The following is a 27365-nucleotide window of genomic DNA, read 5'->3' as shown; positions in this document are numbered from 1 at the left end:
AACTATTCGTAACATTTGGTAAATGTTTTGAATGGAACATATTACAGCTTTTGTAATCACTCCCTAAAACGTTGTCAAAGTTTGTGCACCCCAACCTTCACACTTTGAAACCCCATTTAATAGTCTATTCCTCTATATTGCTTCCCCCACTATTATTTTTACATGGCAACTCCCCCACCTCCCCACCATGGTCTCTCTCCCCCTTTTTGTAATATGTTTTGCCTTGACTCAGATATATAGAATTTGATCTTCAGTGGATTGTTAGAAGATCTGTCATGATTGTTCCTATTTACTGCTTAACTTATGTGACTTTTCTATTGCTCCACTGATTCATCATTGTACTGTCTCGTATTTGATATAATTCTGTTTTTTTCTGTATCATCACTGAAAAATGTTCCATAAAAAGACCATTTAAAAAAATAAATAAAAATAATAATAATAATAATAATAATAATAAGTGGGTAGTTAGTAAAAGACGAGGTGGGAGAACACAGGATGAAAAGTAAAAAATCAGTCCCCAATGGCTGCAGTACCACACTACGCCAGAAGATGACCCCCTACCTATATTTTCTTTGTAGGTGATGCCTTTGTTATATAACTATATACCCCATAATTCTGTAACTTACTATACATTTCATTCCTTGTTTTTGTACTTGCACAGTTGCACCATGATATAGCTAAACAGACTTCAAAGCTAATCTACTTAAAATCAACACTAAGGGCCATATTCAATTAGGCTGTGAAAAACCGTCATTTTCGCATTTCTCACTTATCCCCGTATTCAAATTTCCAGACTTTTCGCCAGTGCGGAAAGTCAGCAGTTCAAACCTAGCGATAAAGTATCACCTATGAATAGGTGTCGAAAAAAAGTGCAGAATTGGGGTTTTGGGGTTCAAACTTCCAAATACCGCCTTGCACCCCATGGACAGTCCCCCAAAGATATTCTGTGTAAAAAAAGTTAAAAAGAGTACCTCAGGACACCCCAAAAAAGGTACTTTCATTTTGGGGGTGAAAAAAAAAATTGGGGGACAAACTTCTAAACTAGCGAAATAGACTCAGGAAGGGTCCCCAGGTATTTTTTTGTTTGCAGGTGCTTGTGGCAGGTGGATTTTTACATTTTTTTAAATCTTCACAGCAAGTTTAAAATATGCTAGTACTCATTTTCATGTACCCCAAATTTGATGGGACTACTTATTTTTCAAAAAAAAAGTTGCTAAATGCTATTCTTCACCACTTTCCCAGAGACACTAAATAGCACCTATTGAGACCATTTAAAGACCCCAAAAACCTTTAGCAGGGTTATTTGGGGGTACCTATAGTGAACCCCATGTCAGAGCATCTTTTGGGGGATATCAGGCTGATTTCCCTAAAAATGACAGCACTCTTCGCTGATTACCTTTTCGCAGGGTCCCGTTTTCGCCGATTTTGAATTGAATATGGGGATACGCGGTGACGAGCACAATACTTTATTGCAGCCAAAACCTCCGATGACGGCGAAAAGTTCGGCAACTGACTTTTTGCTTCTAATTGAATATGCCCCTAAGTTGTAGCTTCCGTATAGAGCTAATTAGTAGGGCTTCATATAGATCTGTAGGTGCCTCTTATTTGTAGCATACTTGTATATATATTAGTGTTCTGTATAAAAGGAGCACATTAAAGTCAAACATACAAAAGTGACATAGAAGGTGCCATGAACAGGTGTCATGATATAATGGAGTTATCCCAACCACTATTTCAATACAAGTTTTAAAATAAACCCATTCCACCACAGTCTCTCTGTGATGTTAAAACCAGCAGGTATCTGCCAATCTGTGTAGGTAGGGATGGAGTCACGATGCCGGCGGAGAGAATGCCGGACATCGATATACTAACGCCGGAATCCCGAAGAGGTTGAAGATACCGACGCCGCTATCCCGAACAGATAAAAGATACTGATGTTGGCATCCTGACCGCCGGCATCGCGAAGGTAAGTATGTGTCTATGCGGTTTAGGCTTAGCTGGGATGGGGGGTTAGGGTTAGGCACTCCCGGGGGGAGATTATGGATAGGCACCCCCGGGGGGAGGTTAGGGTTAGGCTACGGGGAGGTGGGTTAGGCACCACTGGGGGCAGGTTAGGGTTTGGCACCACCAGGGGGAGGTTAGGGTTAGGCACCACCCTGGGAGGGTTAGGTTTAGGGTGCGGGAAGGGGAGATTAGGGTTAGACACCACCGGGGGGAGGTTAGGGTTGGGCACCACTTGGGAAGGTTTAGGGATAGGGGTGAACAGGGGGAGCGTAAGTATACCAGCCCCTGTCGGGATTTTGCAGATCGGAGTGCCGCTGTCAATCTTCTGACCGCCGGCATCCCGTCCGCCGGCCATCCATACCCATTCCGTGTAGATAACGGCCCTATTTATCACAGTCTGCATTTTTAATTTCTTACGGTTAAATTTGCAACATGGAAATGAACATTTTCACGGGTATGTAGCAATCCCAGGTAAAGAATGCACTGAGGTCCTCTGTGGCCCAGCTGCATCTAATGCACCTTCTCTGTTATAACTCTAATGATTAATATTACGTTAATAACTCATAACCGTAATAATTCATATAACTATATTAACTCTATGGTGCTGTGTAAATCTGTTATATGATGAGTGGAAGCTGGGACAAGTCTCCCAGAGGCTGCTCGTCACTGCTCACTTCCCCAATGCAGCCGTTGATGAGATTTGTGCTGAATCGTATATGTCTTCACAGTGGCGGTAATTTCTGCATTGTATAGCGGAAATTGTATTGGGGCCACAATGACTTTGTTCTAATGCTGCAGCCGACAGGCATCCTATTGACCCACCCACCAACTGCGGCGCAAGTACACCGAAGTGCAAAACAATTTGCATCATAATTAAGCACACCAACGGACATTGCACCTGCTTTTTGGTGCAGAATGCCTGACTGAACATGATCATCGGTATCAGTGTAAGTGCACTTTTAGACGTATTTGCTGACAGCGATACGCCCGTGACACGCTTGCGTCTGGTAGTCATCTCCCCACTTATCACCCAGAAAGCCTATTGAACTTGCATGAATCTGCATGCAATTTTAATCTGCGTGTCTGTGCATCACCATGTGGCTCGGACGCATTGGCAGAGGGAGACCATCAGTCACTTGCGTCTGATGGCTACCCTCCGTCCACCTCTGAATTCACCCCTTGTGTCTTGATGATCCTTGTTCTGCACCTCCTGACTATTAAAAATGGTAATATGTTACCTTATGTAACCATTGACTACTGTACATGATAGATCCTGTGTTCAGCAGTTCCATTGTTAGTGCTATATACGAACAGGGTTGTACTGGCCCACAGGGGTACAGGGGAATTTCCCGGTGGGCCCCACTGCCTGTGGGCCTATCCTCCTCCTCTAGGTGTCAGGTTCCAGACCTCAAATTATAGATTGTTATTCTATTAGCCAGTCAGTTACCTGGTAGAGCAAGACCAATGAGCAACATGGGGGCTTGGTTTTGGGGGGTGACCACACCCCTTAAGCAAGGGCCCATACCACTGCATTCCCTTGGTGGGCCCTTCATGTCCCACTCCGACACTGTATACGAATGAAGCTTGATGTAGGCTTTAGCTCATTAAGGGACTGATTCAGAGGGAGGACGCTAATGTAGCCGTGACTGCACAGAGAGAATACTCCTTTATGCTAATGCACAGCCGATGGGATTTGTACAATGACGCCCACTTGCTGCGGCACTAATCTGCCGCTGTGCGTACAAAGATGCACCATCGATCACACATTGGTTGCACCATTGGACATTGCCAAATTTACCAAGTTTGGCGCTGGTAGCTAATGCCATCTCCAGCTGGCATTAGCTGTTGTAGCCTATGGGCTATTTTCCGCAGAAAGCACCAGAGATCGATCTGCGGGATCCCTCGTGCATGTGTGGTCTGCAGACCACATATGTGTAGCATGGCAAATGGCTCTCGTAGAAGTGGAGTGATCGCATTAACAAACACTTCACTTTTATCACAATGTCTCTGCGTGTGATTATTTATACATTTGGGCCATACTTAAATTCTTATTGCTGTGAATAGCGCAGATAAGAAGTTATAATCATTGGGTCTAGAACCCGATAATTAATGAATATGCCCCTATGCATTGTACAGCTAACATGGGATTATTGGTTCTTTTAAAATGTCCAAAAGAAACACTTAAATCTAATTTAGGGAAATAAAGAATTAGAATGCATGAAATATCCTGGAATAATTGACCAATATGCTGAGAATATGAAGAAATCCTAACCAGCGGTGTATTAACACCCGAGGGGGCCCATGTGCACTGCACGCCCTGCACCCATTATAAGTACGAGCTAACCCTTTCCCAGCATCTATTGCCAAACTGTCTAACTCAGTGCAAGGGCTGTGATTCAGCTCCTCACACAATGATACCAAGATAGAATGCATTTCATAGAAGTATAAGGCTATGAGCAAAATGGATATTTAACTTACCGTAATACGTGGATGTGCGCTGAATTGAAGCTACCCCCTAGTGTATGCTGATGGAAAGTGAAGTGATTTATCTAAGACGCTTCTACTGGACAGCATCCAGACTCACAGAAGTCACTTGAGGTTACCTTGTTTCTTGTTGTTAATATATAACCATATATCTGATAAGGTATGAACTTCTTGTTAATATGCAATTTGAATAAACAACGCTATAAAATACTTCAAACCACATGTAATAGTAATATATTTTTCCCCCTAACGTTTACATCCTTTGGAGCGGCAGCTGCATTATCACTTTGCGCCTCATTCAGATATGGATGCAAATTCCGTTGTGACAGTGATTCCGTACATAGCAGTAAAAATGCTAATAACGTAGCTGAAGTCTTGTGCACTCAGACTCCCACCTTTGGCATCTGACATCCTCCGCTCATGTACTAAAGCGGGAACATCAGAAACATCGGTCACACATCGAATCTCTGAGTAAACCTATGCTGTCGCAGACAGAGAGGCTCTTCTAAGAAGCTGGAGCCTCTGCACCTGCGATTCAAGTTGCAGAGCCACACTAGAGCACGCCCAGAAAATGGTCCTAATACACCTGTATCGTTCTAACTACCCCGATACCTCCCCAAAACACTAACTACCTGTCTCTAATCCATCACCGCACATTTGCAATGCAACTCTGACGCACGCACATCGTGTTGCGTGTATATCTGAATAAGGCCCTTTGTCTTCTAGCTCAGTGGGGTAACTAGAGTATTTGGAGCCCAGGTCAAGATGAAAAACGGAGCCCTCACCCAAGTATGTGCACGCGCCAAAGGGCGTGGCAACTGAAAAATGGGGGCGTGTCAACATGACACACCACCGTTTCTAGTCACTCTGGGAACATTCCTTTCCATTCCATATGCACCTTAATGCCCCCAGTAGTAGTGACCCTTATGCAATGCCCACAGTAATAGTGCCCCTTATACAATGCCCCTAGTAGTAGTGCCCCTCTTGCAATGCCCACTGTAGCGCACATTATTCAGTGCCCCCAGTAGTAGTGCCCCTTATGCAATGCCTTCAGTTGTATTGCACATTATGCAGTGCCCCCAGTAGTGCCCCTTATACGTGCCCCCAGTAGTGTCCCTTATACAGTGCCCCCTTATACATTGCCCCTTATACAGTGCCCCCCAGTAGTGTCCCTTACACAGTGCCCCCTTATACAATGCCCCTTATACAGTGCCCCCCAGTAGTGCCCCTTATACAGTAGCCCTTACATATATAACATACAGACACACACAACATAAAACACAATACTTATCCAATGTCACAACTCCCGGCTGGTTATGGATGCGGCCCGTATTAGGGAGTTGGCTAGACCTAAACCTGCGGCGCGGAGTCTAATGTGCCGGCTGTATTCACCAGGGACCCTCGCAAGAGGGTATGGGCTTGGCTGCGTCCGACACACAGGTCGCGGCCCTCAGGATAGGTTCCCTTATACAGGTGCTGGTAAACTCCGGATGAAGCTGAGAAGACGTATAGCTTAGTCGACAGGTCGGGTCAGAACCAAACGAACTTAGATGGTACCAGGGAGCAGGCGTAAACAGGTCACAGGGAATAGCCGAAGTCAAAACCAGATATCAGATGCAATACCGGGGGTCAGGCGAAATCAGGGTCACAAACAAAGCCAAGGTCAGGAACAGGTAACGAAATATCACAGGAACACTGGAGTCTGGTAAATGAGCCTGATAGCAGTGGTGGATTTCTGCACAAAGGAGCCACAGGTTAGAACTGAATTCTAGGAAGCAACACTTTGCTCGGGCACCAGTGGAAGGTTTCACAGGGGATATGACTCTGCTGCAAGTCCCTGATAGGCTGCTGAGGTCAGCTGAGGCAGGAGCACTCTCACTGGAAGAATGCTATCAGCTGACATAGTGCATGATGGTGATGTCACTGCATGGTTCCCAAACAAGGTCAGGCAGAAATCCTGACCTGCAGCAAATGGCAAGGTAAGTCACACAACTTGTGCAGAATGTGACACCCGAATCCCCGCTCCTGCACCCGCCGCTGTCCGCTCCTTCCGCTCAGCACTATGGGAGAGGCATCATGACTTCTCTTCTTTCACGCACTGTGGGAACCAGAAGGCAGAGCTCATGAGTGAGCTCCAGCCCAGCTCCGACCGTGGGTGCAGCAGCCAATGAGAATCTTTCGGACTACACAGTGCTGGCGGCAGTGTGTTCCTTTTAATGTGTAGTGCGGTCCGCAGTACACATGGAAACCACTTACCTGGATGGCAATTTTCGGTCTTGACCCACAGATCGGATAATCAAAGGAATGCGTTTGTGGATGTTTTCTAACCGTTTTTTCAGTGAAGTGCTAAAACAATCGGTCATACACATTATACAGTAAATGAACCCGATCACCCAATTATTGACAAATCGGCTCAATAATTGTATAGTATAATTGTATACCGCGAGTACACATTGAGCGATGTAATGAACGACGGAACGATCCTTTGTTTTGTCCTTCATTACCTGCAACGGTGCCGAATGCGATATTGTCCGGTTGGCCGTGTAGCACAGCCAACCAGATGATATCGCATTCGACCGTGGGAGTGCGCAGGTAGTCCTTATATACTGGACGATCCGGAAACGACATATCGGGTGACATCATCCTAGTGTGTACCCAGCATTAGTCTCTCAATCAGCATGCGAAGGGTTACAATGCAGCAGTCACAGCTTTTTTCCACGCCAAGTGCCATTTACATTCTCAGTTGCACTCAGATATACAAGTGTCACATATCACATTAATTAGCACTCCTGGTGCTTCCTATTCACATTGCGACTTAGCTTTTCAGTGCAAACAGGCGCCTGATGCTAGCAGAGCTGCACGGGACCTGACGACTCATTCACGCCAAGCATATCGCACAGCATGGGCATATTGAGGCTAGTTGAGCAAGGACACATCTGTACCTCCGTGTTTCGATATTTGCTACTACAGAATCATGAACCTTCACTTTAAAGATAAAGGTTTATTATTGGAGGCCTATCTACCCAGAAGGATTACTTTGAATGGCCAGCCAAAGCCCACTTTCTAGAGAATGAAAACAATGCACAATCTCTTGAAGCAAAAGAAAACATGTCTGCTTTTCCAAGGCTATTAGAATGTGAGGTCTTTACAATGGCTCGGAAAGATTTTCTAGTATCAAAGCTAGGCTGCACATTCTGAAATGTGCTACAGCATCTTAGGTGTGTGCTAAAGATTATTATCCATATTATGCTCTACTATTTTGACCAATAGCCTCATCCCCTCTGTGTCTCACCAGCCATATCCCTTAATATTCACCCCAGCCTCAAGCCCCCCTATGTATCTCCAGTAAGATTCCCCCTCTGTGTCTCTAATATCTCTGCCCTCCCCTCCGTTTCTCTATTATCTCTGCTACACTTCTCCCCATGTGGTTGGGGTAGGGTGTGTTTCAAGTGAGGGGGCATTGGGGGAATTTGCATGGTTGGGTGCAACTTGCAAGCTCCAAGAACTGACCGGTATCACCTTCCCCTCTCTTTGCCCCTCTCACAACAGCCCTCTATCCCTACTTTCCCCCCGACCCCATCTGTCTCTCTCTTTCATCTCTGTTTCCCTCCCCTCCCCTCTCTTGCATATCTGCCCCTTCCCCAAGGGTGCAAGTATGTGTGGGAGGGTGCGAATGGGAGAGATTTGAGAGGAGGGGGGTCGACTCCAGGTGCAGAAAGGATTCAGAGGACAGTCCTGTGCATTAGGGCTGACTGGGGGAGAAGTGAGACTGTCTGTCAAACAACTACACACAACTAGTGAGGGTGGGGCTTCCCTCCAGCTCTCTGCTGTACTTTGCCTAATTTTATCACAGATTCGGAGTGCTGGATGTAAGCAGCAGAGCCGAGTTTTCAGAATTATTGTGGGTTCTCATACATGTAACTGAGAATTTCCATGCATAGACTTTCGAGCTGTAATCTTATATGACGGACCTGTAAGGATAGTGTCATAGCTTTTGTAACTCTTGATATTTATGACAGTGGATACTTCATATATTCAAAAATATTTTTTTTTCTAAATCATTCTAATATTTTGCCAGATACTGTAGTTTTAAGTCTTTATTGGTTGCCTAAACTTAAGCCTCTGATTTACTGATAATTGGTGAATGACCCAAATGGAAGTTTATTGACTATATTGGCAAAATTCAGAAGGTAGCCAGGAGTTATTTGCAGTTAAATTGCCATTTGAAGAGTATCTTCCATTTGTTATATCTCTACATCCTATCATTTTATACACTGGTCATAAAAACTTAGAACATATTGAATCAGTAAAAACAAAAAATGAAATGCAATTAGGCTGGATGTTCCTTTCTTTTCTAGCAACTTAGTATTGCAATCTTGAAAGAAAGATCTGTGGGACTTGATCCCAGCCCTTGGGAGCAGTGGTTCTACTGTGTAAAGCCCCCATACACCAGTTCAGTATTTCACGGATTTGCCGATCATGATCAAAATACGATCGTGATTTGCAAATCGGTAATATTTAACATATGTGTTTTCACCGATCCTCCGACAGATCCGAAAAAATCGATGGCGTTTCCGATCCAAATGCAGGATCGGACAAAATGTTGCTAGATGTATGGGCCCTGGAGCTGATCGTCAAAGCTCTTGTTCAGAAGATCTTGGACATCACAAATTTCCATTGAGCATGCTCACTGTCCACATCTTGTCTGTAACCAATCCCCTACACTCTCATTATAAGGCTGGGAACAGAGCACTAGTTGTCTGATCATTGTGCTCTTGCAGTCTAGTCCAGCTATTCCTGTGAACATTGCTTTGTTTACTAACTATCTGGACTGTGACCCCTGCCTCTAATTTTCCTAGATTTGTTTCTAACTTTGTCACTGAATGACCCCACTGGCTACCAGCCAGTTTAGATTAGAGATCATCCCACGGTAGGCTGATACCTCTGAGACAGATCCCACGAAGCTGCCAAAAGCCGGCAATGAATTAGCCCCATAGATCAGGAAATATTAATACTATTATTTGATGCTCTGTCCTATAGGGTTTCATAAAATGAACACAAAGATTCACCTGAAATCCTTGTCATTCTCCCTGCTGATAGTAAGTAAGCAAGGAACCATTTCTCTGAGTCTAAATTTACTCTGGCCCAGACCCAGGACCCATCTGACAAGCCTCTCGGCTTTAAAAATAATAATAATATATATATAATTTCTGTTGCAGATTTTTTTAAATAAAAATACACACCAACATCATTATGTATATATTTAACTTAATTTTATTTATCTAATATAAGTTTATATTTTTATTTTGGGACTTGTTGAATATTTGTAAGTTGCCATAGCTTGCAGGCCCCAGAACCCTTCTCCGCTTGGACAGCTACTGTATTTATTTTTTTCTGTTTTAGAATTAAAACTAATTTAAACTAATTTAAACAATGCAGTGCTAGGTAACATGTTTTTATACCAAGAATAAAGCATTGTTGTAAGTGCTCCTATTCTATTATTGCCATTTGAGGGAGTAGTTACCAGAGAAAGGGTACATTTACTAAGAATCGTGTTTGAAGCTCATCGGAATATTATACGACCAGAAACCCATATTTACTAATCAACGAATTTGCCAGAAGGGCCGATGGCAAGATGGGCTGGTCTGGTGTTAAACCCTGGCTGAGCAGCTCCGCCTCGGCCAAGCCACAATGACTCACGCCATGCCCCGTGAAGTGTAACCACTCCCCTTTTGAGGCGAAGTCATGCACCTATTGCCGGGCCAGCTGATTAGCAGCCCCAGTCTGTCCCTGATTGATTTTGTGCATTGAGCTCCGATTTTGGTGTAATTTTGATCGATTTGACAAACACAATTCTTAGTAAACTTGTAATTTGTACTTAAGTCCTTGTAAAGGATAAGTTTTGTCCAGTGGTGTATCGCTGTGTATTTTTTTGTTAAGTCATGTTTCACCTGTGATTTGCCATCCGTTTGGGCTGTAATAAATCTCAGATTTGTAAAATCACGGGGTTATCTCAGAAAACACAAAATAGACCAAAATAGAACCTTAGTAAATTTACCCCTAGGAGTATTGCCTTGATGATTCCAACAGGCGTTTTCACTAGTGGTACTATTACTATTTAAGGGGAAGGGAAAATAACCCTTTCGCTGGTGACAATGGGTTTATGTTTCAAGCAGTGAAAAGCGTGGATAAGTGGACCAATAGAGAAGTTGCCCATAGCAACCAATTAGCTCCTACCTATTATTTTATACTGTATATGGTTCTTGATAAATGCTACTTCAAAGCTGAATGGTTGCTATGGGCAACTTCTCCATTGGTCTAGTTCTTCACGTTTTTCACTGCTTGATACATAAACCTCAATATCTGTTTCTTCAAGAAAAAAGGCTTTTTGTCTTTTGTTAAATCATCCCCTGTGTTCTAAAATTAAATTTTAAAGATTGGCATTGCCCATGGGCCAATGCTTGTCTCCCCCGGGCACAAATACTTTCCTTTCCTCACGTATTGTGACACTAGGCCTGATTTAGAGATGGACGTAGGATTGATCGGTGCTGCCTCTTCGGCCGTGGCAAATCTGAAAAGTTATGATAATACAGCCGGAGGCTTCTTTTGCAAAAAGACGCACACTGCAGGCTAATCACATCCGATGCCTACGTCCAAAGATGCAGCATTGGATCACCATCGGCCAGACCATCGGACATCTGAGCAATCCTAAGGCTGCTCTGAATGTCCAGCTACTGAGGCCAGTGAAGCTGCATTGGACAATGCAGTCGCTGGCTTCGGCACACAGCAGAAACAGAGGAGACGTGCCCACATTCTTGCCACCAGATGACCACATCCTATCAGTCAGGCTGTGGCTTTCCCAGCACTGTGACTGGGGCTGCAGCAGCATCGTGGCACATGCATACTGTGGTTCCAGCGCATGCACAGTCCAGACAAAATCGGTCGATATCAACTGAATCGGGATGGCGTCCTGGGCTGAATCAGTGAGCTGATTGGAATTTAATAGATTGTGCTAGTTACTGTATATTCATTTACATCATATGAATTGACTTTCAAATTCATATATAATTTAATCATGTTTTTAAAAAAGTGTGCTCCTATGATGCTGATAACTAGGTAGCTCTAGGTAAAGTGATACTTTATACATGGTTTTGTCCCATGTCACCCTTCCATTTTTCAGTGGTTTTCCTGGTTGCGTGCCTTCAGTGAAAGAATGACTGACCCAGATACCATTGGTATGAAGGGTGATAACACTTTCCCTACAACACAAACCTTACTGGATGAAGTACAAGAAGACAACGTGTAAGTACAATATTAGAGATTAATTTTCACATCTGTGTTGTTTTCATTGATTATATTAATTAATTATAGCTGCTTATAGTATATGTTCATTAATAGTAGTGTTTTATAAAGTGGGAAATGTGATAGTGTCTTTTCCTTAGTGACTAATATATGTGTGGCAAACTATAATCGCTCACTTACTCCCGTTACTTAGGAAGACATGACACTACAATGGGTTACATATATTTCCTGTCTGTGTTTATTAGAATAGATTAATGCAATGGGCACATAAGAAAACCCTGGGCCTAATACAGAGATGTACGTTCATCTGAGGATGAACGCACATCTCCGAAGTTTAGGCATTTTACGCACGTGCAGAACGGGTCCTGCGATCTTGCTTGCAGACCCCCCCAAGCCGCAGTGTTTGGGGGGGCAGAACAGGGGCATGCCTGGTTGCCGTTCCTGGAAACGAAGGCATGTCACCTCCGTTTTACGGGAGGATTGAGGCCAGGGTCTGCATTGGCAGATGCAGATTCCTGGCCTCTTGTGTGACCAGGCACCGGCCAGGCTGCAGAACGCTTCAGCTCCCGCAGCCTGATCAAAGGAGCAACCATTGCGCCCATTGGTCGTGATGGTTCAGATGGTGATCCCAGCTTGCGTCGTCGGTCACAGTGCTGGGATCGCAATTGCAGCAAGGGGGTGTCTGACAGCTCTTTCTGCATTTGCATCTGAGTTGGACGGATTTGCACAGCTGCTTGTGTGTCCGGCTCTGCAAATCCGTCCACCTCTGAATCAGGAACTTTAAGCACAGTGTAACTGTTATTGGAAGGAGCCCTGTAAACATTTGCTCCTCTGCATAAAAAAATGGATGAAGGTGTTATAGCTTATGGATCATAGCATATTTGCCTACTCTCCCGGGACTGTCGGAAGCCTCCCGAAAATTGTGTGCCACTTCTGACAACCTGCAAGACCAGGCAAGGCCCCCAGAATGGTTGCCGGCACCCCGCAAACCTCCGCTCCAGCCGCAAAAGTGTGCAGTCCCGGGGGTGCGATGATGCGATTTGCGCTGAATCGTGTCATCGTAGTCCTGCCCCCTGCCTTTTGATGCCAGTAATATTGGCATTATAAAGCGGGGGACGGGGCCACTATGATGCAATCGCATCGGCACGCCCCCGCTCGGCCTACTTGAACCGCCCCTACCTTCCCTGCTGGATGGACCTGCCAGCCCCCTCCTGAATCCCCCTGCAGAAATGTCGGCAAGTATGGATCATAGTAACAATGTTATTTTAAATGTTTATTTACTGATATATTTTGTGGATAAAAGTGCTGTATCTCTTTCTTAAGTTCTAATAATTTATTTTTAACTGTAAATATCTCAGTTTCTTCTAAATTTAACATAACACCTTCATCAACTCGCTTCTCCAATTGTAAACACATTTGGGGACCTCAACTCACATTGTCCCTCAACCCCATGATCTGTGCTTTTAATGCATTCATAGCTTCACAGCAATTATAGCTTACTGTCCTGTGGGGGAGATGTATCAATCCTTTGAGAGATCAATATGAGAAGTTGCACAAAGCACCCAATCAGCTTCTAGCTATCATTTATCTAGCACAGTCCATAAAATGACAGTTAGATGCTGATTGGTTGCTATGAACAGCTTCTCCATTGTATCTCTAAGGTTTGATACATCTCCCCCTGTATGACAGCTTAGTTACCTAATTGTTGGGGGAAGGTGAGATTACCAAACTTTCTGGCAAATACCTTTGTGGCACAAAAGTACAAAAACAACATTTTTACCATTTGTCCCAATGTTGGCTTGCTTTTAAAATCATAATAGCTATTGTATCAAAAATTGTACTGTAGGGTTACTTATTACTGCAGAGGATTCTGGGCCTGATTCAGAGCCGCACGCTCTGACCAGAGCGCTCGCTCTGAATCAGGGCCCTCCTACCTCAACTTGGAGCGGCTTCTTGGACGCTCGCATAGCTGTGGGTTACCACCCACAGCTATAGCGAGCGTCCATGATAATGGTCGCGATGGTCAAGACCACCGCGACCATCGAGCTTGCGACGATACCCTGCGGTAGGGTCTCGTGGCCGTAAGCCCAGGAGTGATTTTGGCTCTATCAGAGCCAAAATCACTCCCACTGACATCACTAGTGATGTCAGTGGGGCCGGACCCAGATGGTAGGCGTTCCCATGGGAACGCCTCCGTCTGGCAGCCACGTCCCCGGCACGCCCACCAAAGGGGGCGTGCTGTCACTCACCATCGACAGCACGCACCCTTTGGTGCGAGACCCCGAGCGACGGCTACCCCGTCGCAAACCTGCACTTCCGACACCGCCGGCACTCTGCATTGAGAACACCCCTGCACTGTCGACACAGTCAGCAAACCTGCAATGAGGACACCGCTGGCGCCCCCGCACTGCCGACACATCCAGCAAACCTGCACTAAAGACACTGCTAGCACCCTTGCACTGCCGACACAGCCAGCAAACCTGCACTGAGACACCTCTGGCACCCCTGCACTGCCGACACAGCCAGCAAACCTGCACTAAAGACACCGCTGGCACCCCTGCACTGCCGACACAGCCAGCAAACCTGCACTAAAGACACTGCTGGCACGCCTGCACTGCCAACATCACTGGTACCCTTCACTAAGGACACTGCCAGCACCGCAGCACTGCCATTCCATGTACTGAGAACACAGTCAGCAACCGTCACAGTAAGTGCACTATTGGTGTATCCAACCCACACTGTATAACACACTGTATCCGTGTTGGAAATTAGAAATTGAACTGCCACATGTTAGTGCCGCCCACTGTGTCACTTAGCTTAGTCAGCCAGCTAGCTGGATGCAACCTTTTGGCCTTAACTAGGTGAAGCAAATAATATTGTGAAGTGGTCAAAATTGATTGGAAATTACTGAAAATAAATGTTATTGAGGTTAATTATACTGTAGGAACAAAAATAGGCCAATTTTATGTGATTTTAGCTGTTTTTATGATTTTTAAAGAAAAAATCCAGATCCAAAACCAAAACACGAAAACAAAACATGGAGGTGAGGTTTTGGCAAAACCAATCCAGATCCAAAACCAGGGTAGTTCCAGATCCAAAAACAAAACACGAGGGTCGACGCACATCTCTAATAATAAGTCACATTAGGATATATTAATTTTATATTTGGAATTTGAAAAGAAGTGTGAAACTGAGTATAGTTTGTATTTGTGTGTATAGTGATTTTGTGTGATGTATCTAAATAACTGATTGGGTCAGATATTTCTAAAGAGCTTGTTATATGTCAGAAAATAGAATTATTTAGCTGATAGTTGCCTGAATGACATGGGCTCAGGTCCATACATATAGATTGTAAGCTTGCGAGCAGGGCCTTCCTACCTATATATGTGTCTGTTATTACCCAGTTTTGTTCTATCAATGTTGACAATTGTAAAGCGCAACGGAATATGCTGCGCTATATAAGAAACTGTTAATAAATAAATAAATAATACATAGTGAAGCAATCTGAGAATGTTACATCAGGTTGTTATGCTGGCCATACTCAGGCTAGTAAATCTGGCTATTTACTCACATAGGATACGCCTACGTTTTTAGCTGACACTCCTCGTTGCCTCACCCAAATACTCCCTGCCACTCACACTGCGATTACAGACTCGCGGCGTGCGACTACGGTAATGTACTTTGCAGTGCAACTCAGACGCATGCGTAGTGACAAAAAATTGCTCCATTTGTGAAAACATCGGCATAGCGTACAATTCTGAATCAGCCCCACAGTTCAGGGATATGTCCGAATGACCAGATTATGTTTGGATCAATCAGTGCATTTAGCCAAAGGCAACACACACATAGTTATCAGGTAATTAGATATACTGCACAGTCACAGTCTATTATCAGTTCTCACGTATTACTAGAAACATTTTCTGATACAGGTAATATAAAAGTTAATGCTAAAGGCTTTCATTGCACGTGGTTGTTTACTAAATCATTCAATGCTTCTCCAAGGGAAGAAAATGAGAAAAATCAACAAAAAGTAAAACTGAAGACGGTTGGTCCAATTCAAATTGTAAGTCACTATATAAGATGGAAACTTTTATAATACAGCATGAAAACTATATTGGATTTCATAAAGTAACCAGATGCCTGTAGAATATAAGCTCTTACGAGCAGGGCCCTCTACCCTCTTCTCCTTTCTTTACTTTCATCTACTTCTTACTCCCCACCAGGGCCGCCATCAGGGAGGGACTGCCGGGCCTCCTGTCCCGGGCCCGGAGACATAGGGGGCCCGGGTGGCAGCGGCGAGGAAGAGCATCGGTGCTGCTGCATTTGCACTACTATGGAGCCGGCCACGAGCCAATCACAGCTCGCGTCACGGCAGCCAATCAGGAGAAGCTGCTCCTCTCCTGATTGGTTGCTTTTCAGCTAGCTGTGAGTGGCTCGTGGCAAGCTCAATAGTATTCAGCTGGACGCAAGTCAATCACAGCTTGTGGAACAGCAGCCAATCAAAAGCGGCTGCTCCTGATTGGCTGCCGTTACACGAGCCAATCACAGCCGGCTCCATACTTCTAATGCCGCAACTCAGATGCTTTTTCTCCGCCTACCGCCTGGTGCATTGCTCGCGGATGCCACCCTGGCCCCTTTCTCAGGTAATTGTATGTTTGCGTTGACCCTGTCTCGTGCCCCCACTCGAATAAAGCCAGCCTTCCCTAAGCCCTCTCCTTCCCAGCCCTCCTTCCCTGCCCCCCCCAGTGCAGCCATCCCTCCTTCCCTGCCCCCCCAGTGCAGCCAGCCCTCCTTCCCTGTCCCCCCCAGTGCAGCCAGCCCTCCTTCCCTGCCCCCCCAGTGCAGCCAGCCCTCCTTCCCTGCCCCCCCAGTGCAGCCAGCCTTCCTTCCCTACCCGCCCCCCAGTGCAGCCAGCCTTTCCTCCCTGACCACCCCCCAGTCCGACCAGCATTCCTTCCCTACCTACCCCCAGTCCAGCCAGCCATCCCTCCCTGCCTACCCCCCAGTCCAGCCAGCCATCCTTCCCTGCCTACCCCCCCAGTCTAGCCAGCCTTCCTTCCCTGCTCACTCCTCCCAGCGCAGCCAGCCTTCCTTCCCTGCCCACCCCCCAGTCCAGCCAGCATTCCTTCCCTGCCCAACCCCCAGTCCAGCCAGCATTCCTTCCCTGCCCACCCCCCCAGTCCAGCAAGCCTTCTCTGCACTACCTCCCCCTTCTAGTCCAGCCAACCAGCCTGTCTTCCCTGTCCTAGTCCAGCCAGTTTTCCCTGCGGCACCCCTATGTCTAGCCAGCCTGCCAGCCTTCTCTGCCCTGCCTCTCCCCTAGTCCAGCCGGCCTTCCCTGCCTTTTCCCCCCCCTAGACCAAACCATCCTTCCCTGCCCTTTGCCACCCCAATCCACTTCCCTGCCCTGTGCCCCCCATTAATATCCAGTCTTCTCTACCCTGTGCCCCCCCTCCACTATGTCTAGCCATCCCTGATTTACACACCAATTGATGCACCATCCCCGAAGTAGCTCCACCCACATTATCCACAACTCCTCCCAAGTCTGCCCTATACCCCGGGGGGGGGCTGCTTACTTTGTCAGCACCGGGCACCAAAATTTCTGATGGCAGCCCTGCTCCCGACTAGGGCAGCTAACACTTGGTTGCTTTGCTTATCTGGGTGTTATGGTCGCTAATGTAGCAATGTATATTATTCATGTCCTCGTCATGTATTGTATTGTGCTGTAAGTCACTGGTCAACCTATTTGTTTATGTACTTTGTAAGGTGCTGTGGAACACTTGTGGCACCATGTAAATAAATGATAATAATAATAATAATAATAATAATAATAATAATAATAATAATAATAATAAACACCAACATGTTACTAAAGTGCAGATAAAATCACCTTGCCTTCAAAGTAGCTATTTTCTGCAATGACATCACAGTGACTCAAAGATGGTGGCCCTTATGAGTAGCTGCTTTCAATGGGGCCCTACTTTGTATACATGTTATAAGTAAATCAGAGGATCATTAGAACATTATCACATCTTGTCTCTGCAGAATAGATGTAGTCAGCAGGAAGACAGCATATTAAGAACTTAATAATATTACCTGGAGAGCCCAGGAAGGCTTGCTTAGCACACCACGGTGCAGTGACAGGAATACATGATAGAAATGTGTATAAGTAATAGGCAGTATAGTAGTCAAACAGTCCATGGATAGGGCAGGCACCACAGCAGCCTCACTGCATACACAAGCCAAGGTCAATGCAGGAAGCAATTTAAGATGAGTCAGACAATCCAGGCTGGCAGCAAGATATCATTTAGGCAGTAACCAGGGAAAGGTCAGCTGAGAAAGAACAGTATCAAAAGCAAGCCAAGTTGTAAACAGAGAGATATGTGTCAAAATTCAGTATAAGGGTTCCGTCTGTTTAGGTGAACTGTTGCCCTTGTCATGCTGTAGCCAAGTAGCAGTTCACAAGTCCAGGGCCTTGGTACAAGTATCTGCAGCTAGTTTTAATTAGCAGAATAAAAATAAACAACACATAAAGGTAAATCCTGGCCTGTCCGGCATAAGGTAAACAAAATGATTCCCTCTCTCAGAGGGACCTAATGTCCCTCTTACAAAACAGAAGTCTTCAGCACAGCACTTACATTCAGTAATCACAGTGTCTCTCAACAGGCCTCTGAACTGTTCCCCAGGCAGTGAGAGACTTCATAGAGTGAGATACCCTTTATCAGCCTCTCACAGGTGTCTGGGAATCAAGGCTGCTAATCAGCTTCTGTCTACCAGACAGAAGCTAAAAACCTGGGGCATGTATATCTCCCCTTGACAACCTTTCCAGTGCTTTTGCTACAGAAAACATAATGAATAATTTGTAAAAGAATATGCTGGCGCAATAAATGTAGCTGTTCATAATAATAATAATGAATAGGACAGGAGTGCAGGATAATAAAATGTATATGGAGGAGTTAAAATCATAGTTAGACATTGGAACCAGAAGTTTGCGCAGTTGGTAAATCTTGCCAAATAAGGGTCTCAAATAAGGTAGAACAGTTACAGTGTAGGAGCCTACTCACATATACCCTGCTGATTGTGGAGCTAAGATACCATACATTGGGCCTGATTCAGCAGTGGATGGAATTCTACGATTTACGCAGATTGGGTGATTTATTTGCAATTGCGCATGTGTGTAAGTCGCACTGTGCACGCATCGCGAATGCTCTGCGATTATGTACAGACATAGGATCCATTCGCAAAGTGATTGTCATGTGGTCAGCATTTGGGGGAGGTAACGGGGGTGGTTAGGTGAACGCAGGCGTATCTGACCATTTAAACGCTGTTCCGTCGGGGTGCATAAATTAGCCATTGCAATTGCTTTTGCAGCATGAGACCTCTCTGTGTGCGAGGAGAGCTGCAGTGTTTGCAGCTGGTCAGACTTGTCGTACATGTTGTGTGACTGCCTGCTGTGTGTCAATGGCAGAGCCGTAATTAGGGTGGTGTGACCTGTGCCATGGCACAGGGCACCGCAGGGCAGGGGGCGCTGTTTGGGCCTGTCAATTTTCCTATTTCCCTGGCTTTTCCCTGGCTCTTCCCCATGAGGTCATAGCCCTTTTACACCCTATTTAATGCTCTCTCTGGCACAGGGCACCAAAAAGTCTAGTTACGGCTCTGGTCAATGGTACCAATGTTTATGCAGGTACGCGACGTCGGCCACAGATAAGAAGGCAGCAGTGGGCGTCCCTTTGCCCTGGTAAGCTTTTTAACTATTAGCATATTTTCTCAGCTGCCTTCCGTGCGTAATCGCAGCTACGAATGCATTAGCGTTCTCTGCTGAATCAGGCCCATTGCTCACTGTAAAATGATAATTGCTATACTAACTTTTCATTTCTTATATTGACAGTTTCGATATGCTGATGGGCTGGATATATTCTATATGATTATTGGATTCCTTGGAGCAGTTGTGAATGGTATCTGCCAACCCCTAATGTTCTTTGTGTTTGGTGAAATGACTGACAGCATAGTGTGTTATAACTCATCCCTCCAAAATACAAGTAAGATGATATGATTATCTTTTATTACTCCCAGATTTACTACAACCTGGTTATCAGTAAAACTAGTAATTAATGAACATAAAAAAACTGTTTATTATACCTTTGATAGAAATGCAGAAGCACCATGGAAATGTATGCTCATAAATATTATTATAATTAGAGATGTGCGCAGACCCCTGTGTTTTGGTTTTGGTTCTAAATCATTATTGTGTTTTAGTTTTGGATCTGGATTTCTTTAAAAATAGATAAAAACAGGTAAAACCATGTAATGTGGGCCTGTTTTTGTTCCTACAGTATTACAAACATCAATAATATTAATTTCCAGTCATTTCCAGCCAATTTTGACCGCCTCGCAGCTCACAATATTGTTTTCACCAATAATGACCAAAGGCTGCAGTGAGCTGGCTGACGAAAACTAAGCAACAGAGCTGTGGCATGAATACAAGGCAGTTTAACCACTTGCCTGGCATGGTCACATCGTTTTCAACCACACCAAGCTGTCCATTATCTGATCTGGTCTCAAACGATGCGACTAGTCAGATACACAGTCTGGGCGGCTGCAGGAAGTGAATACTCCCGCAGCTGCTACTCTCAGAAGGACCTTCTGGTCCCTCTGCTTCCCTGCACCCTCCCCCAGTGTCTGCCATGCTTCTGATCACTGCTGATCGGTCAGCACAGCTAATTCACTCATAAAAAAATTATTTCTGAGCGGTTTTCAACCGCGGGCCGCAGCACACTAGTGTACTGCGGGTGGTTGTGATGTGTGCTACCGCGGTCAGAGCTGCCAGGCACATTTTACAGTACAGTGGCCCAAGCTGCCACTGAGCTCCTCTGGGAGACTCAGGCACACCCAGGCCATGACCTGCCCAGGTATACGTTTATGATGCCGACGGTCACAATGCCGACCGCTGGCATCTAGACTACAGAATCCCGGCGAGGGTTAACTAACCTATGCCGGGAGACTGGCGCCTGGCATCCCAATCGAAGGGATGCCGGGCGCCAAGCGCAGATAGCAGTAGGGGGGGGTTTAGGTTTAGGGTTCCCGGGGGGGATTTAGGGCTAGGAACCCCCCTAGAGGTTAGGTTTAGGCTAGGGGGAGGGAGGGTTAGGGTTAGGCACCTCCGGGGGGAGGCTAGGGTTAGGCAACCCCCCGGGGGACTTAGGCTTAGGCGGCGGGGAAAGGGGGTGGTTAGGTTTAGGCACTTAGAGGGGGGATTGGGATAGGCACGGGGGGGGAGGTTAGGGTTAGGCACCCTAAAGGAGGGTTAGGGTTAGGGGGTAGAGTTAGGTTACTAAGTACTTACCTTCTAGACGATCAGGATTTCCTTCCATATCGGGCTGGCGCTGCTGGGTTTTGAACGCGGCCAGCGGTGTAACATTCCGAATCCCCTGCCCAGACGTGGTGGCGTGACATCACAGGTCACACACGCCTCGTTGGCCGCCGTCCTCCCTCTCTCCCTCTCGCTCCTCCAGCCATCCAGCCTGCTCTCTCTCTCTACTGGCTGCCTGCCTGTCTGCCTGGTCGCCCGATGCTGACAGCTCTGCAGTGTGTGAGTTTTAGGTTGACCAATGGTCATCATATTTTTTTGTGGGTGCCAGCCATGTTTTATTTTTTTAGTGGGGAGCAATGTGTTTTTTTTTTGTTCCTGTGGGGGCCAGCCATGTTTTATTTTTTCCTGTGAGGAGCAATGTGTCATAGCTGTTTTCTGTGGGGAGCAATGTGGCATATGTGTTTTCTGTTGGGAGCAATGTGGCATATGTGTTTTCTGTTGGGAGCAATGTGGCATATGTGTTTTCTGTGGGGAGCAATGTGGCATATGTGTTTTCTGTTGGGAGCAATGTGGCATATGTGTTTTCTGTTGGGAGCAATGTGGCATATGTGTTTTCTGTTGGGAGCAATGTGGCATATGTGTTTTCTGTTGGGAGCAATCTGGCATATGTGTTTTCTGTTGGGAGCAATGTGGCATATGTGTTTTCTGTGGGGAGCAATGTGGCATATGTGTTTTCTGTGGGGAGCAATGTGGCATATGTGTTTTCTGTGGGGAGCAATGTGGCATCTGTGTTTTCTGTTGGGAGCAATCTGGCATATGTGTTTTCTGTTGGGAGCAATGTGGCATATGTGTTTTCTGTGAGGAGCAATGTGGCATATGTGTTTTCTGTTGGGAGCAATGTGGCATATGTGTTTTCTGTTGGGAGCAATCTGGCATATGTGTTTTCTGTGGGGAGCAATGTGGCATATGTGTTTTCTGTTGGGAGCAATCTGGCATATGTGTTTTCTGTTGGGAGCAATGTGGCATATGTGTTTTCTGTGGGGAGCAATGTGGCATATGTGTTTTCTGTGGGGAGCAATGTGGCATATGTGTTTTCTGTGGGGAGCAATGTGGCATATGTGTTTTCTGTGGGGAGCAATGTGGCATATGTGTTTTCTGTGGGGGGCAATGTGGCATATGTGTTTTCTGTTGGGAGCAATGTTGCATATGTGTTTTCTGTTGGGAGCAATGTGGCATCTGTGTTTTCTGTTGGGAGCAATCTGGCATATGTGTTTTCTGTTGGGAGCAATCTGGCATATGTGTTTTCTGTTGGGAGCAATGTGGCATATGTGTTTTCTGTGAGGAGCAATGTGGCATATGTGTTTTCTGTTGGGAGCAATGTGGCATATGTGTTTTCTGTTGGGAGCAATCTGGCATATGTGTTTTCTGTGGGGAGCAATGTGGCATATGTGTTCTCTGTTGGGAGCAATGTGGCATATGTGTTTTCTGTTGGGAGCAATGTGGCATATGTGTTTTCTGTGGGGAGCAATGTGGCATATGTGTTTTCTGTGGGGAGCAATGTGGCATATGTGTTTTCTGTGGGGAGCAATGTGGCATATGTGTTTTCTGTGGGGAGCAATGTGGCATATGTGTTTTCTGTGGGGGGCAATGTGGCATATGTGTTTTCTGTTGGGAGCAATGTTGCATATGTGTTTTCTGTTGGGAGCAATGTGGCATCTGTGTTTTCTGTTGGGAGCAATCTGGCATATGTGTTTTCTGTTGGGAGCAATGTGGCATATGTGTTTTCTGTGGGGAGCAAGGTGGCATATGTGTTTTCTGTTGGGAGCAATGTGGCATATGTGTTTTCTGTTGGGAGCAATGTGGCATATGTGTTCTCTGTTGGGAGCAATGTGGCATATGTGTTCTCTGTTGGGAGCAATGTGGCATATGTGTTTTCTGTGGGGAGCAATCTGGCATATGTGTTTTCTGTGAGGAGCAATGTGCCATATGTGTTTTCTGTGAGGAGCAATGTGGCATATGTGTTTTCTGTGAGGAGCAATGTGGCATATGTGTTTTCTGTGAGGAGCAATGTGCCATATGTGTTTTCTGTGAGGAGCAATGTGGCATATGTGTTTTCTGTGAGGAGCAATGTGCCATATGTGTTTTCTGTGAGGAGCAATGTGGCATTTCAATCAGCAATAAATTACAGAATTTTGAATAAAACTGTATAAAATTTGATGAAAAAAAATCGACATAAACCATAATAAATGCTTTAGTATAGCTAACCTTAAAATGTCAAGAAAACTACCAGAGCACAGAGCCGGCACAGTGACCCGGGGAAGAGGGATAAGGGTGACTGCTACCAGCTGCTGTTCTCACACACTACTGGTGGTCTGTGCTCTCACATGGATCTGGTGCCCTAGCCATGTGCAGACACTGATTACGTTCTTACCAGTACAGCTCCTGATTGGCCGCCTCGCTGCGTGACGTAGCTATTACATAATGAGGGAGGGCACGCAGGCGGCACAACACGTGAGGCTGCTGCTGTAGGGGGCGCTCTTTCCTCACCTACTTTCTCCAACAGGTCGATTCCAGGCTCACAAATCCCAGCCAATCAACACCGGGTTTGCACCTCGAAAGCAACGCTGCTGCCGGCAGCCGCTGATTGGTGGGAGGCTGGGAAACGGTGAGGCAGAGTAACAGTGCATTATCATTTGCATCTATAGGGGCTCAGCTTACAATACCCCCTGGAAACGATCCATTTTGCTTCAGAGTCCATGACCAAATTTATCATCGCACTTACAAATTGGCAAATGTTACAATAGAAAAATCACCAAAAAAGCATAAAAGGGCGTGGCTTAGCCAATTATGTTTAACACACATCTTTTATTACCCGATTCCATCGTATTAACATATGATCTAGCCATTGTCTAGCGAAGCATTTTACGTACATATGTTCTGGGTTCAAATTGGCGAAATGTTCGCCACAGGCATACTAGTACTGTCATAATCACCACTCACATTCATGGTACGGGAGCATAGTGGCAATAATCACGTGGAGACTTGTAACTTTGTCTCCAGAAACTTTGCTTTTGCTTTGTACTACAGGTAGGGTCTCCCATATCTGATATCTTTAGCATGACTGACATAGTGACACATTTGCTTTCTGATGGTTCAATGTACACAAACTTGGTTTAATGCACAAAATTATTAAAAATATTATCAGGCTGTGTGCATAAGGTGTATATGAAACATGAATTAATCTTCTGTATGTGGACAAAATATGTTGTGATGAACAAACTTAGGGTCCCAAGCATTTTGGATATGGGAGACTCAACCTGTAATATAATTTTATTTGGGGCCAAAACAACCAGTAAAAGTACAGTAATATATGGTGTCTCTCAAACACACAAAATACTGGTAAAAGCCCATAATGAAAAGTGGTACAAAATTTCATCATCCTCATTATCACCCTCATCTCTGTAATTAATATTATCACAATATTAGCTCACCCCTACTGGATTCTACTATTACAGTCTCTGATTATAATTGTCGGCAAAGATGTTACTCATAGAATTTGTAGTTCATTTTGATAAACATCAGTATACTGATCGCTCACTAGGTTCCCAACTGTTCTAAACACTCTTTCTGCGTATGCACTGGAGGGTGGGCAGTCTAAGTACACCAAAGCTGGTTTGTACAAGGGGCCCCAAATTGCCTTTTTTCCGCCCAGCATTCAAAGGGACTGTGTGAGATGCTAATTTGTACATTATCATTAAAGTAATCCTCCACCATTCTATTGACGCTTACTGTATCAGATTGGGTCACGGTAGAGGTGTCAATATATGTGGGCAGTTCCGTTAAGCCTGACCAGATGTCATAATGTTTCTCTGTGGTGCTCTGAGTTGACTCATCCTCATCAGTTGCTGAATGGCAAAAATGCTGAAGAATGTTATGGGCCATAGCCAGCATCTCCTGCACAAACCTGTCATTTTTATGAAATTCAGAACCACCATGTTTATTGTTTGTGCAAATACATGGTATGTTTTGAACTTGATGCAGATGTAATGCTCATACAGTGCTACTTGCATGACCAGAAAGCACAAATCCTGAAGAGAGTCTTAGTGGAGTAAGTCATTTTGTTATCATATCCCTGAGTTTTTCAGATTGGCACCCGTATGTGTCTTAGTGAAGTGGTGTTGTGTGTTAGATACTGCGGATGACGGTGATACACCCACCCAGGGGGCTGTCACTGTCAGTGCCGTAACAAGAGGGTAATGCCTCCTGTGCTAGCCCCGCCCCCCTTAGCGCTCTGTGCAGTAGCACTGCTCACACAGACACACACCCCTAATTGTGGAATTGCTGTTTTGGTTAAATAGAATCAAGATGGAATTTGGTAGCATGGACACATGGCCTCAACTAATCGTCTAAAACCAGATGCATTGATTGCGGATATTGGTCGCAGATCTAATGCTAACACAGCCATCATGGCTTTAGTGATCCGCTTTGCAACAGGATGGCGGCTGTCGTACTTGGTTCCTCTTACAAATGATTGTTTTACAGTCAAATTTTGTTTGAAACTACTAGTCTTCTTGGTCCCCTTCTATGATGAAGATTAACCCCCATCAGCATTGTGGATTGCATTAGTGGAGTCAGTTTGCCTTTGCGAATTGGATGCAGGACTATCTCCGATTGCTAATGAGGAGGTTGATGATGAAGGTATTAGCAGTGGAGATTATATGTTCTGGTATATTTATCCATGCTGCTGGTAGCTGATCATGGACTGCTTGTTATTATGTATGATTTTCCAAATTTTGATATAAAACTTGAATTAACTCTCTGCAAATGACGTAACATGAAGGAGGTGCCTAGATGGTTAACATACTTACCGCTATTTATTTTGGTACTACAAATGGTACAGATACCTTGACAAATGTTGTCAGTATTTGGGTAACATTTTTACCACACATGATAGGTGGCTTTTTTGGTCTTTTGCCCAGGCATGGCAATGCATTTCTTATCACTGGCATGAAGTGCTGCCACTGGTAGCTGACTTACAAGCAATATCATCCTCTTGAATATTATCAACTTGTTCTACATGCATCATCATCCTCATTAGTGTCAGATACATCATTATCCCCATCATACTGTTGTATTTCCAAAGTAGAATCCTCAATTTCTATGTCTAAGCCATCATCATCACTTTCTTTACTACTACTCATCCTCACATCTGCAGAATGTTCAGCAATGGTAGTAAGAGGGTTCTCTGGGATTACAATGTACACCGACACCGGCACTTATCGTGGATATTATGTGGGACCTGATGTGACCACAAAAAAGAATCCAGGATAAGTGCCATTGTTTCACCCCAAAAAAGTGAAAACACATAGGTCTGCAAGCTTATCATGGACCCTATGTGTTTTCGTGAGATATATTCTATTATTTTGTTCCAAATAATAGGATAGGGAGAAAAAAAACATTGACGAAAAATGGGGAAAATCTGCAAAAAATCCCTGTTTTTCACCGATCGCGGGGATCAATTAGCGCCTGAACAATGTTCGGGGCTAATTGGATACCTCCCTTAGTGTTCTTTTTGTGCACTGACTTGCCTGTATTAGAGGTGACAGATCTAGACTCAGAATGAGAAGATGTTGCATGCGGGGTTACAGAAGATGCCTAACTGTGCTTGACCCTGGCTTTCACAATAGGCATTCTAATGCATAAAAGAGGAGTAGCAGGACCACAACTCACAAATAAAGTCCTTGGTCTCAACCTTGCCTTACCACTGCGTGTGGTGTATGGCATGTTGGCAATTTTAAGTTTTGGGCAGTAACTTTTTCCTTCATAAAGGGAATCTTAAAGATTGTCAAACATTGTTTAGATATGGAGTGCCCTTCCTTATACCTTCTTACTCCATGACCTTTTTTAAAAGCAGATGATGAAGTAGTACTATGACTGCAAGGACTAATATTGGGTTGTTTTGGTTCTTCTATAGACTGATTTATGGTTGAATTATACCAGGACAGGAATAAAGCTACTGTATTTGAACTTGTAACTGCCTCCTCACCAAGTCAACATACAATAAGATAGGGAAATATGGGACTGTTACTTTTACCATGAAGTTTTATTAAAAGCCAAGAAAAATTATATTTTTTTCCACTTTTATTATTTTTTGGGTGCAGCTGATGGGGCTGCAACATCCAGTAAGTACAGTAATATACACTGTCTCTCAAAAACACTCAGTCTTTTCTTTAAATGTCTAAATTGAATTAAAACACTTGAGAAT

The 27365-nt window shown here is 44.9% G+C and overlaps 1 protein-coding gene across 2 annotated transcripts in view; it reads left to right on the top strand.

The window, feature by feature from the left end:
* Window positions 1-27365, top strand: part of LOC148476983 (ATP-binding cassette sub-family B member 5-like) — a 118445-nt gene that overhangs the window by 24772 nt on the left and 66308 nt on the right. For both annotated transcript variants that reach the window (XM_088457391.1, XM_088457390.1), the window contains exons 3-5: window positions 11669-11790; window positions 15793-15853; window positions 19679-19829. In XM_088457391.1, coding sequence (XP_088313517.1) covers window positions 11669-11790; window positions 15793-15853; window positions 19679-19829 — 334 coding nt within the window. The remainder of the gene's footprint in view (window positions 1-11668; window positions 11791-15792; window positions 15854-19678; window positions 19830-27365) is intronic.

This window comes from Taudactylus pleione, unplaced genomic scaffold (assembly GCF_031769625.1).
Source record: "Taudactylus pleione unplaced genomic scaffold, aTauple2 ptg000758l, whole genome shotgun sequence".
In the NCBI taxonomy this organism is placed as follows: domain Eukaryota; kingdom Metazoa; phylum Chordata; class Amphibia; order Anura; family Myobatrachidae; genus Taudactylus; species Taudactylus pleione.
This window is presented reverse-complemented; position numbering and strand designations above follow the sequence as displayed.